At 53.3% G+C, this 13,037-nt stretch overlaps 1 protein-coding gene across 2 annotated transcripts in view; it reads left to right on the top strand.

Moving 5' to 3' along the window:
- PPL (periplakin) overlaps window positions 1-13,037 on the top strand; it is a 46,204-nt gene that overhangs the window by 23,193 nt on the left and 9,974 nt on the right. For both annotated transcript variants that reach the window (XM_053894016.1, XM_053894015.1), the window contains exons 3-13: window positions 3,631-3,785; window positions 4,518-4,638; window positions 5,183-5,308; window positions 5,403-5,441; window positions 6,952-7,113; window positions 7,221-7,328; window positions 8,874-8,969; window positions 10,854-10,976; window positions 11,077-11,223; window positions 11,765-11,916; window positions 12,816-12,913. In XM_053894016.1, the coding sequence (XP_053749991.1) occupies window positions 3,631-3,785; window positions 4,518-4,638; window positions 5,183-5,308; window positions 5,403-5,441; window positions 6,952-7,113; window positions 7,221-7,328; window positions 8,874-8,969; window positions 10,854-10,976; window positions 11,077-11,223; window positions 11,765-11,916; window positions 12,816-12,913 (1,327 nt within the window). The remainder of the gene's footprint in view (window positions 1-3,630; window positions 3,786-4,517; window positions 4,639-5,182; window positions 5,309-5,402; window positions 5,442-6,951; window positions 7,114-7,220; window positions 7,329-8,873; window positions 8,970-10,853; window positions 10,977-11,076; window positions 11,224-11,764; window positions 11,917-12,815; window positions 12,914-13,037) is intronic.

Genomic DNA, 13,037 nt, shown 5'->3' with positions numbered 1-13,037 from the left:
TTTTTGAGAGAGAGAGACAGAGAGACAGAGAGAGAGAGAGAGAGACGGCATTAGCAGGGTTGGGGCAGAGAGAGGGAGCCACAGCTAGAACTCTTCAGACACTTAATAGTTTGAGCCACCCAGATGCCCCTTAATCTTTTTTTTTTTAAGCTTATCTATTTATTTTGACAGAGCAGGGGAGGGACAGAGGGGGAGAGGGGAGAGAGAGAATCCCAAGCAGGCTCCACACTGTCAACACCAGAGCCCGATATGGGGCTTGAACTCAGGACCCTGAGATTATGACCTGAGCCGAAGTCAGACACTTAACCAATGAGCCACCCAGGCATCCCAGGAATCTTTACTCCTCTCTTCATATGGTGTCGTGCTATTTTATTTCCTAAATGAAAACAGCTTTTTGGGTGTGTCCTAATTTTGTCCTAATAAAAGGAATATGGGTTTGTTACAAATATTTCAGAACCAACAAACAAGTATAACAAAGCAAATTAAAATCATGTATAATTCCACCACCAGAGAAATTGATCAGCTATTAACATTTTGGTGTATCTTTTGACCTTTTCCCATGCGTGCACGCAGGCGTGCGTGTGTGAATAGGAGGGTCTAGTGCTCTGATTTTATTTGCTTAATGACTCATGGTAACAAGGATGTGCCTGGGGAATAATTTTGAACTGTTTTTTAACTTCAAATGAACACACCTGATAAAAGAAACTGTGTTCTGATGACCATAGGAACTAATCTTTTTCTTTCTTCTTTCCTTCCTTCCTATCATTTCTCAGAAGAAAACATCACTGTTTAATTACCCAAAAATTCTCTTGAATTTTCCTGTTTTCTTAAATTGAAGTGAGAGTCACATAACATAAAATTAACCATTTAAAGGATATAAGTCAGTGGTATTTGGACCCCTACCACGTCTGTCTGTTTCTAAGACATTTCTGTTCCCCCAAAGGGAATCCCATACCCAAAGCAGTCGCTCCCTGTTCCCCTTCCCTGCAGCCCCCAGAAACCCTAATCTGCTTTCTGTGTCTATGGATTTACTTCTGTATATTTCATATAAACAGAATCGTACAACATGACCACATGTGACCTTTTATGCCAAACTTTTAAAAGTGGAGGAAGTTGAAAGAGTTTCACAGAGAGCATCCATATCTCTCCTCCCCAGATTCCACCAGTAACATCTGCTAGATTTGCTTTATCACTCATCTGACCATCAGCACGTGTATAATTTTTTTTAATAAAAAATTTTTTTTAACATTTATTTATTTTCGACAGAGGCAGAGCATGAGCAGGGGAGGGGCAGAGAGGGAGAGACAGACAGAATCTCAAGCAGGCTCTGCACTTGTCAGCACAGAGCCCAACATGGGGCTTGAACTCAGGAACACTGAGATCGCGACCTGAGCCGAATCAAGAGTTAGATGCTTAACCGACTGAGACACCCAGGCGCCCTGTGTCATTTATTAGATACATCAGTCCGTATAATTTGTTTTTACTTGTAAAAACCTTTTACTTGAGCTATACATTCTGTAAGGTATATAGAAAGTAACCGTGTGACCACTGCTCAGGTGAAGATAGAGAACATGTCCGGAGAGCTGGCTTGTGACCTTCCCAATCCACATCCCCCAGAGGTAACCACCAGGCTGACCCCTATCACCATCGATCTGTTTTGCCCGACTGTGAACTCTTGAACTCCTACATGGCATCTCTCAGCTAGATGTTCTCTTTCTCATCCCAGCTGCCATGTTTCAAGCAGGCCTGCATTCCCACACAGCACTTGCATGAATGAGGTAATGATTAATTTACTTCCCCCTTTTGCAAAATTAATCTTTGACACTGTAAGTGCCCAGGAGAGCTGCAGGTCTGCTGCAAATGATAGAGTGGATAAAATTCCATCCGAGCCAAGAACCGTGATGTTTTGTTGTATTTTTTTTTTTTTTTTAACTGGCCAGACTCAAGCCCCTCCGGGCGCCTGGCCCCACTCGCCCCTCCGTCTTCCTGGAGTTGGGCGGGGACGCATGGGCTGAACACCTTTTCTTCCTTCCTCCGAGGGCTCTCTGGACCAGGCACCACATCACCTCCACTCACTTTTGCTTCTGTAACAGGCTGATCTGAGGCGGAGTTTACATGTCAAAATGCTCTCGCTCCAGGTTTACGATGCATCGATTTTTAGTAACTTCACTGAGTGGTGCGGCCGTTTCCATAAACGGGTTTTAGAACATTTTCACCCCCAAATAAGATCCCTTGTGCTCATTTACTGTTAGTTCCTGTTTCCACCTGAGCCACTGGCAACCGCTCATCTACTCTGTCTCTATGGATTAGCCGATCCAGGACAGTTCACACAAGCACAGCCCCACACCATGTGGCCTTTGGCTTCTCTTGCTTTGCAGTCCCCAAGGCTCATCCCTGACAGAGCCTGTCGGTGGATCCATCTTTTTAGAGGTGAGAAATTCCTCAGTTCACTTGGACGCCTCTCCCTTATCCCCGTGGCAGCAACGGGGGCCCTGAGGCCCAGCTGGGGAGGGCACTGGCTCCTCTGGGGGCCCCCCCGTGTTACTTCCGGTAACTCAACAGCGCAGGCGTTCCCGCTGGCCTGGGGTCCCTGGAGCCCCACACAGCATGTGGCTGGGCTTCAGGAATGTTGACTAAGTGAATTCATAGGCTATGTTTAGACACCTGCTGTCCTGACTGCCAGTTCGTTATTCTTCCCTAAACAAGCAGAGACCCTGGGCTCATCGGCGACACTGATTGTACCTTCCAAATATCCACCCTTTGTTTACTCTCACCATTTCTGCAGATGCCACCCCAGCATCGGCCACCCTCAGCTCCCACCTGGCCCTGTCACAACTCCTGACTGCCTGACTTCTGACTTCACTGCCCTCTTAGGCTCCGCTCCTACCCTGTAGAGCCCTAAGGCTTTGCCTTTAAGGACACAGAGGGGCCTTTTTGCTTGGTGCCCTTCCCACTTCCTCCTCCGGCCTGCCTTCCAGCCATGTGCTTGCCCTTTCCTGCCTCAGAGCCTTTGCACAGGCTGTTCCCTCTGCCTAGAACACTCTTTTCTTTCATCCTTAGTTCTTAGCTGGTGTCATAACCTCCCAGGAGGCTCACTGACCATTGGATCTTAAAGTAGGTCCCCAGGGCACCTGGTGGCTCAGTCAGTTAAGTTTCTGATTCTTGATTTCAGCTCAGGTCATGATATCACGGTCATGAGATGGAGCCCCACATGGGGCTCTGAGCTGAATGTAGATTGCTCTGCCCTTCCCCCGTGTGCACATGTGTGGTCTCTTTCTCTGTCTCGCAAAAATAAAACTAAAAAACAAATAAAAGCAGGTCCCCGCTATTCAACCTCTGGTGTGTTTACTTGGGAAACACTGACATGTTCGAACTTGTAGTCACCTTTGTGAGGCTTATCTCTTGACCTGGTGGTCTCCCTGACGGGGCTGAGCAAGGCTGTGCCTCTTCATTTGCAGCTATGTGTCAGAGCCCCCAAAAGTGGGCACTTGGGCTGTTTGTTGAGAGGCAGAGGAGAGGCGAGGCAGGACCAGGGGGCCCCGTGCTGGCTGTCTCCTCCTTATCCTCCCACCCCCACCACACCCACTGAATCCCCATCTGCTGTCTGCCTCTCTGTCTTGACTGTCACAGGACCTGGCCCGGCTGCAGGAGGGCAGACAGCCTGAGCACCGGGACACGACCCTGCAGAAGGTGTCGGATTCCGAGAAGCTACTGTACGTGCTGGAGGCAGACGCGGCCATCGCCAAGCACATGAAGCATCCCCAAGGAGACATGATTGCCGAAGAGTAGGTCCCCTCCGCTTTGCGTTCCTGACACAGGGCAGGAGGACTGCAGGCTTGCTCAGCATCCCAGAGCCCAAGTCAGGGTTTACTGAGGGCTAAGTGGATGCCACACACATGCCAAACACTTCGTGTTATCCTCATGACAACCCATTTTGTAGTCAGGGAAACTGAGGCCCAGGCTGTTCTGGTCATAGTGTGACCACAGCTCCCTGACCACCATGCTGTCTAACCTCCAAGCTCTTGAGCACTCTGTCACACTGCCTGACGCCCCAGCCAGCTTCCCGTGCTCATGGCTCTCCCCTCAGTACAGATGTGGATAGGTCGGCACCCACGGTGCCTCCCACCTTGTTCTGCACTCCCCACCCTGGCAGGAGCAAGGGTCTCTTGATGCCCCCACAACCCCCTGTGCTGTTCCTGTCACGGTCCACACCACCCCTGTGGTTCCCGCTCGCTGGGAGGCTCCAGAGAGCAGTGAACCTGATCATTTCTTCCAGAACCTTCTATGGTTCTGGGCACACTGTAGGCCCTGGGGAAATGCTGATAGGGGAAGGAAGGATGAGGGAGGGTATCAGTGACTGGAACCCAAGGCTGCCGGGTCATCCTGTGCCTCCAGGCCACTAAGCAGAAAGCCCCAGGCTGGGGTCTGGGGTATGAGGCCCCTGTTGGGGGAAGGGACATGGGCAGAGGGCCTACCAACTGGCCCCACTGACTAGCATGGCCATTCTTCCCACTCAGCATCCGTCAGCTGAAGGAGCGTGTGACCAACCTCCGCGGGAAACACAAGCAGATATACAACCTGGTGGTGAAGGAGGTAGACCCCCAGGTCAACTGGGCGGCGCTGGTGGATGAAAAGCTGGTACGGCCCAGGCTTCAGCTGTGGGCGGGGTGGACCCCGCCATGTAATGGGTACCACGGTCCTGCCTCTGAGTGTGGTGTTCCTGATGTTTCCCGACATCTGTATCGGGGAAAAGGGCAAGGCTCAGAGAGGTGTAGCGTCTCGCCCAGGGTCACCCAGCAGAAGTGGTGGAGATGGGGACCGTCCTGCAATTGTCCTCCAGCTCTGGTCGTTGGGGTCCTGGCTGGCTAGAAGGAGCGGCCGGCTGCTGTCCTTCCTATGCCCTCCGCCACGGAGAAGCGTGGCTGCTGGAGCCAGTGGTCTTCTCTCAGTGGCCTGACCTGGGCCAGGCCTCTGTTTCCCCACGTGTGCAATGGAAACAACCGTGTGGGCCTCAGAGGTGACAGTGAGATTCAGTGAGAGGACACTGTGGTAAAGGGGACAGTGTCTCCCTGCATCTCTCCCAGGGACCCTTGGCTCCCTCCTTGGTTCTTGGTGGGGGAGGGGGGGGCTGTGAGTCCCCCGGCCCTCGCCCACCCTCTGCCGGTCCTCTCCACCCTCCCAGGACAAACTGAGCAGCCAGAACTTTGGGACAGACCTGCCGCTGGTTGATCAGCAGGTGGAGCACCACAATATCTTCCACAATGAGGTCAAGGCCATCGGGCCCCACCTGGCCAAGGACGGGGGCAAGGTGTGCACAGTGGTGGAGCGGGCCTGGACCTGGGGAGGGAGGGGCTCACGCCTGCGGCCCCCACCTCAACCCATTCGCTCGACTCTGTCCGCAGGAGAACAGCGACCTCCAGGCCAAGTACCAGAAACTGCTGGTGAGCGAGGCCCCCAGGGAATGGGGAGGGAGGAGGGCTGGGCAGTCAGGGCTGTGGACACAGGAGGCGTGGGCAGTAAACGTTTCAAACAGAACAAGAGGGGTAAGTGGGAAGGAGGTGGTACCCTGAGTCCCTACCTGAGAAGCATCCCACCTTGCTCTGTGCTCACGGAAAACCCTGATGGAGCCCACGGATATGGCCCGTCCTACAATCTGCTGCTTTATCTCTTTATTAAGCACCTTCTCTGTCCACCAAGTATGATGCCATGTGCTTGAGAAAAAGTTTTCTGTTTCCCACTTCAAAATCCTTAAGGAATGTGCTTTTTATTTTTTAATGTTTATTTTGAGAGAGAGCGAGCATGCATGTGAGCAAGCGGGAGAGGGGCAGAGAGAGGAGAGAGAACCCCAAGCAGCCTCTGCACTGTTAGCACAGAGCCTGATGCGGGTCTCGAACCCGAACTGTGGGATCATGACCTGAGCTGAAATCAAGAGTCAGACATTCAACCGACTGATCCACCCAGGCTTCCCAAGAATGTGTTCTTTTTAAAACTGCACAAGTTAGGGCACCTGGGTGGTTCAGTCGGTTAAGTGTCTGACTTCAGTCCAGGTCATGATCTTGAAGTTTGTGAGTTATAGCCCCACATCGGGCTCTGCCATCAGCGTGGAGCCTACTTTGCACCTTTTGTCTCCCTCTCTCTGCCCCTCCCCTGCTCGTGCCCATTCTCTCTGTCTCAAAAAAAAAAAAAAAAATTAAAAAAATTGAAATAAAACTGCACAAGTGATGCATAAATCCTTCCTTGCTGCAAGGGTTCAGACACCTCAGATGTGAGGATGCCGGGGCTCTGGGGCAGACGCTTCCATCCCGTGTTGGTGGGGACACTTGGAGAGAGCTACTTAGCCTCTTGGAGCCTCGGTTTCCTCACGTGTACAAAAACGGAGTTCCTTTGAGCCCTTGTCTCCTAGGAGGGCCTCAGCTGGGGAGAAGGCCCTACCACAGTCCTGCCACAGGGCGGGCCCCATGGACATGTTAGCTACTGTCCCTGTTTGCTGAGCAAACATCCCTCCCCCTTACCTCTCCTCCCGGCCCCACACCCACCCCTTCTCACGTGGAAAGTGGTGGCAGTTTGCTACTGTCCTCCCAGCCTTCTGTACGGGGATCGTGACAGACAAAAGTGGAAGCTGCTAATGCTCACATTTATTGAGCACCAACCGTTTGACAGTCTTTGTGTCCTACGAGATCAGTGCAGCCGTTATCCCCATTTTGTAGGTGAGGAAATTGAGGCTCCCGGAAAAATGTCAGCTTCGTTCACTACTGTGAACGGCATGTAGCACGTGCCCCACAGACGTTTGCTGAGTGCATGAATGCATTCTGGAGGGTCAAGTGACCGGTCCGAGGGGGTCCGGCCGGGAAGCGTCGAGCCAGGCTTCTCTGCTCGCTGGCCAGAGCTGGGCCCTGGGGGAGGTGCAGAGGGAGGCTCAGCCCCGTCCTTGTCCCCCACCCCCTGCCGCAGGCGGCGTCGCAGGCACGGCAGCAGCACCTGAGCACGCTGCGAGACTACATGCAGCGCTGCACCAACGAGCTGTACTGGCTGGACCAGCAGGCCAAGGGCCGCATGCAGTATGACTGGAGTGACCGCAACCTCGACTACCCCAGCCGCAGGCGCCAGTACGAGGTGGGCCCAGCGGCCTGGGGCGTCTGGGGAGGGGCTGGGAGGGGGCGCAGGGCTGCCGGCCGGGCCCTGAGTGCCGCCCACCCTCCCCCCACCACCCCCCCATGCAGAATTTCATCAACCGTAACCTGGAGGCCAAAGAGGAGAGAATTAACAAGCTGCACAGCGAGGGGGACCAGCTGCTGGCCGCCGAGCACCCTGGGAGGAACTCCATTGAGGTGCGTGTGCCCTGGGAGGGGGTGCTTCCTCCAGGGTGGCCTCAGGCAGCCCCCAAGATGAGGGTCCTGAATCCTGTGTCTCTATTGCTCTGTCGTGCTGTCTTTACTTGCTCGGTCTGACCATGTTTGGTCTCATTGTCTTCCCCTTTACCACGTCCTGCCCTTGGCCCCTGGACTTCTCAAGCCCATGCAGTGTGCCTTGTACTAGCTTCCTGGGGCTGCCCTAACAAATGACCACAAACTGGGTGGCTTTAAATGACAGAAACTGGGGCTCCCGGCTGGTTCAGTCAGAAGAGCGTGCAACGCTTGATCTCAGGGTTATGAGTTCAAGCCCCACGTTGGGTGTACAGATTACTGAAAAAAAAAAAAAAAAAAACTTTAAAAAGAATAGACAACAGAAACCTATGGTCTCACAGTCTGAAGGCCAGAAGTTTGAAGTCAAGGTGTTGGCAAGCAGCTTGTCCCTTCTGGAAGCTCAAGGACAGACTCCTCTTGTGTCTCTCCTTGCTTCCAGTGCTTGCTGGAAGTCCTTGGGGTTCCTTGGCCTGGGGCTGTTTCACTCATATCTCTGCTTCTGTAGTCACATAACTGTTTCCCTTGTGTGTCTGTATATCCTTTTCTTTTTTTTTTTAATATTTTTTGAACATTTATTCATTTTTGAGAGACAGAGTGTAAGTGGGGGAGGGACAGAAAGAATGGGACACAAATCAAAGCAGGTTCCAGGCTCTGAGCTGTCAGCACAGAGCCCCACGCAGGGCTTGAACTCACAGACCACGAGATCGTGACCAGAGCTGACGTCAGACGCTTAACCCACGGAGCCACCCAGGCTCCCCTCATCTCCTTTCCTTTACTTTTTTTTTTTAAAAAAAATTTTTTTATGTTTATTTTTGAGAGAGAGAGAAACAGACAGACAGAACACAAGTGGGGAAGGGGGAGAGAGAGGGAGACAACAGTATCTGAAGCAGGCTCCAGGTTCCGAGCCAACAGCACAGAGCCCGCCTTGGGGCTTGAACTCACAAACCGTGATATCATGACCTGAGGCGAGGTTGGACGCTTAACTGCTGAGCCACTCAGGAGCCCCTCATCTCCTTTTCTTACAAGGACACCAGTCATTGAACTTGGGGCCCACCCTAAATCTAGCATGACTTCATCTTGAGATCCTTCATTAGTTACACCTGCAAAGACCCTATTTCCAAATAAAGTCACATTCTGAGTTCTGGGTGGACATGAATTTGGGGAGGGGAGGGACACCATTCAATTTTCTACAGTGCCTTTGTGAGAATTTTTAAGAGCACCACTTTGGGAAGATGCACGCCCTACTTATTCCTTGTGCAGTAAACAGCCCAAGTACCCGAACACTGCAACCCTGCTTGGCTCCTCACCATGTCCCCTCTCCTCCCATGCCCAAGAAGAAGCTAGGTGCCTCTGTGGGAGCCACATCCAGGGAGATGCCCCCTTCCCCACCCTTCTCTGGTCCAGAACCCTGCCAAGCAGTGACCTGTCCCCCCCCCACCCCCCCCCCCACCCCCCGCCTTGTCTTGGCAGGCGCACATGGAGGCTGTGCACGCAGATTGGAAGGAGTACCTGAACCTGCTCATCTGTGAGGAGAGTCACCTGAAATACATGGAAGACTACCACCAGGTACCCCGCCAGCCCTGAAGCACCATTGCTGGGAGCACTCAGTGCCTACCTGGCTTACTTGTGGCCTCGGCTCTGATTCCTCCGGGAGCCTCCCAGTGCCCTTGCTTTTGATGGCATACGTGGGTGTGCCCCCGAGCTTGCTGGGCCCTGGTCTGTCTTCCCTGGCGGACAGGGCTGGAGAATGTGATTGACCAGCTCAGGAATGAGTGTGGGGTTTTCATTTTGATGAAATATATATAATGTGAAATTTGCCATCTTAGCCGCTTTTAAGCACACAGTCCAGTGGCTTAACATTCAGAGTGTTGTGCAGCCTTCACCTTGGAAAGGTTTCCAGAACCCCCAGACAAGAAGTCTGCACCCATGAAACAACCCCTCCGTTCTCCCTCCTCCAGCCCCCTTGCTCTTTCTCTCTGAATTTTCCTAGTCTACATTTTGTGAAACTAGACTCACATGTTATGTGGACTTTGGTGTCTTTGGCTTCTTTCGCTTGAACCTCATGTTTTCGAGGGTCATCGATGTCATGGCATGAATCATAACTTCATTCCCTTTTATGGCTGAATTGTATTCCATTGTATAGGCAGACCACACTGTGTTTGCCCCATTCCTCGTTGGTGGATACTGTCTGATTTCCATAGGAATGTGGTTTTTTTTATTACATTTTATTATTGAGAGACAGACACAGAGCGTGAGCAGGGGAGGGGTAGACAGAGGGGGAGACACAGAATCCAAAGCAGGCTCGACGTGGGGCTCGAACTCAAACTGTGAGATCATGACCTGAGCTGAAATCGGTCTCCTAACCAACTGAGCCACCCAGGTGTCCTAGGAATGTGTATTTTTAACAAGAGCTGGTCACCTGATTCTGAGGACTGGGGACTCTGGAACTCAGGTGGCATTCCTGTAACTCCTGGTTCAGTGTCTAGACTCCCACTGGGCTGTGAGCTTCACAGGGATCCCTAAGTCCTGTTCGTGGTCACATCCCAGAGGACAGCTGACCAGGAGCGGTTTCAGAGTGGATGGACTGGAAAATGGACAGGAGAAATTTCTAGAGCAAAGTGGCAAGGCTTGTCTTCTGTGTATCGGGACTTTAAAAAGTGTAGCAATATAGGGGCACTTGTACCCCAATGTTTATAGCAGCACTCTCAACAATAGCCAAATTACGGAAAGAGCCTAAATGTCCATCAACTGATGAATGGATAAAGAAATTGTGGTTTATATACACAATGGAATACTACATGGCAATGAGAAAGAATGAAATATGGCCTTTTGTAGCAACGTGGATGGAACTGGAGAGTGTGATGCTAAGTGAAATAAGCCATACAGAGAAAGACAGATACCATATGGTTTCACTCTTATGTGGATCCTGAGAAACTTAACAGAAACCCATGGGGGAGGGGAAGGAAAAAAAAAAAAAAAAAAAGAGGTTAGAGTGGGAGAGAGCCAAAGCATAAGAGACTGTTAAAAACTGAGAACAAACTGAGGGTTGATGGGGGGTGGGAGGGAGGGGAGGGCGGGTGATGGGTATTGAGGAGGGCACCTTTTGGGATGAGCACTGGGTGTTGTATGGAAACCAATTTGACAAATTTCATATATTAAAAAAAAAAAAAGTGTAGCATTTAAGTCAGGGTGTCCCTAGCCCAAAGAGAGGAATGGAACAGAAAAGAACCGAAAGCTTAACGGTATGTATATATGAAAACTTAGTACGTCCTGGAGGTGGCCTCATGGGGGTTGGTGGGAGGGGCCCTGGTCCAAGAGGCCACCCGGAAGCCGACTGGGGGAGGGGGGTCTCTGAGCTGTGGAGAGTGGGGCAGGGACGGCCCTGCCTGGGGGTGAGCTTGCAGCCATAGCCGGATTGTGTCCGTAAGAGGGCCATCTGGTGTCCCCTAGTTCCACAGGGACGTGAAGGCTGCTCAGGAGCTGCTGTGCAAGGTGGACTCAGACCTGAACCAGAAATACAGCCCCGACTTCAAGGACCAGTACCAGATTGAGCTGCTGCTGCGGGAGCTGGACGTGAGTGACGGGCCCAGCGAGGGCGTCCCCACACCCCTCCCTGCACCTCCGGCCTGGGGAAGGCCGTGTCTCACCCCAGCCCTCCCCCTGCTGCATTCAGGACCAGGAGAAGGCTCTGGACAAGTACGAGCATGTGGTGCGGGGCCTGCAGAAGCGAGGGCAGCAGGTGGTGCCGCTCAAGTACCGCCGGGAGACGCCGCTCAAGCCCATCCCCGTGGAGGCGCTCTGTGACTTTGAGGGCGACCAGGTGAGCTGCTGCACAGGTGCCCCTGGAGCCCTGGGCGGGCTGGGCCCAGAGCTGCCCCTTTCGTGTCACTGAAAGGTCTTAGGAGTTGTAAGGCTGGATTCAGGGCCTCACACCAGTGTTTTCTAGGAACCTGTGTCCATCTCTGTGGTTGGGGTCACTCTACCAGTCCCCCGCAGAACCCCACCAGTTGCCCTGGTCTTCTGTTCTACCAGCTTTAAGTCCTGCGTCCTGCCTAAACCAATCACTGTGGCTGGCAGGTGCCATTCTCTCATTGGCCAGGCCTGAGCCACATGTCCAGCCTGAGTAGTCGGGGACTATGGGAAGGGGGGTTCCCCAAAGGGAAACCCAGGCAGATGTTGAGACAGCAAATTTAACACATCCCCGTGCAGCTGCACCCTCCCTAGTCTCTATGCTGAAATGTCTTGGGGAGGGCCACAGAGATGGGCTAAGACCCGGGTGGTGGGGCAAGATGGCAAATGGGCCCCTGGTCACTGGCCAGGGCAGGTCTCTCCATGCCTTCTGACTGGCCTGCCCCTGCCAGGGCCTCATCTCACGGGGCTACAGCTACACCCTGCAGAGCAACAACGGGGAGAGCTGGGACCTCACGGACAGCACAGGCAACAAGCTGACCGCCCCCGCCGTCTGCTTCGTGATCCCCCCGACTGACCCTGAGGCCCTGGCTCTGGCCGAGAGGTAACAAGGCCAAGCGGGGAATGAGCGTGGACTGGCCCCACCCTCTGGGCCCCTCAGGCCCCGTTCACAGCCCTGGCATCCTGACTCAGCCTCAGGAGGCAACTACCACCCCCCACCTGCACCTCCTTGGGGGCTCAAGTGGGACAGGAGCAGACCCCTTTGGCCAGGCTGACCTGCCACATGTGAACGTCAGGCTGTAGGCGGCATAGCCAGTGAGCAGTTTCTCTGCAGGTGCCTCTGGGCCTTTGCATATGCTGTTCCCTCTGCCCAGACACCTGCTCGAGGTCTGGTTGGCTCAGGCCTCTTGAATTAAGACAGCTCCTTGGTTACCTCTTCTGTGAAGAGCTTACTCCCCTCCACCCTGGCCCCAGGAAAAGCGTTGCCAACTCTTGGGTCCAGCACCTTCTCCCACTGCACATTCTGCCCCTTATCATCACCCTGTCAGTCTCATGTGGGGAGGGGCTCCTGGGGACTTAACTGTCTCTAGGGCCTCGTTCAGTACATGGTGCATGCAAAGTATGTACCCACGAACCCTTTGTTAAATGAGTGATTCAGGAATGCCTTCATCTATCCATTCGGCACGTATTTACTGAGCACCTACTGTGTACTTCTACCTCAGGAGTAATGTCTTGGTGGGGAAGACAAAGGAACAAATGATGACTTTAGGTAGTAAAACCTGGTATGAAGAAAAGAGGCTGAGTCACGATGCCAGGCCTCCAGAAGCAAAGAGCCGCATTATAGCAAATTTTCCATGTCTGCTGGGTTTTAGCTTTTCAAACCACTTCCACGAGCCTCGTGACTCCTCTGGGCCACACCCAGCCACAACCTGGAGTCCCGGGTCTGTAAGCACAGGGGGCAGTGGGCTGCCCCAGGCCCCCAGCCCATGTTTGCACCCACAGCTTGGGCAGCCAGTACCGGAGCGTGCGGCAGAAGGCGGCCAGGAGCAGGAACGCACTCCAGCAGCGGCATGAGGTGCTGAAGGCAGAGAGCCCTGGAGGTGGGTGCCAGGGCCACTGTCCCAGGCTCTGGGCGGTCTGTGCTGCAGTTGGAAGGGCAGGGGACAGGCAAGGCAGGGGTGAGGGAGGCTGGGGCAGCCCCAGAAGGCCCCACTTGGTCTCCTA

The sequence above is a fragment of the Panthera pardus genome, unplaced genomic scaffold, assembly GCF_024362965.1.
Source record: "Panthera pardus isolate Hobbes unplaced genomic scaffold, ASM2436296v1 HiC_scaffold_4, whole genome shotgun sequence".
Classification (NCBI taxonomy): Eukaryota; Metazoa; Chordata; class Mammalia; order Carnivora; family Felidae; genus Panthera; species Panthera pardus.
This window is presented reverse-complemented; position numbering and strand designations above follow the sequence as displayed.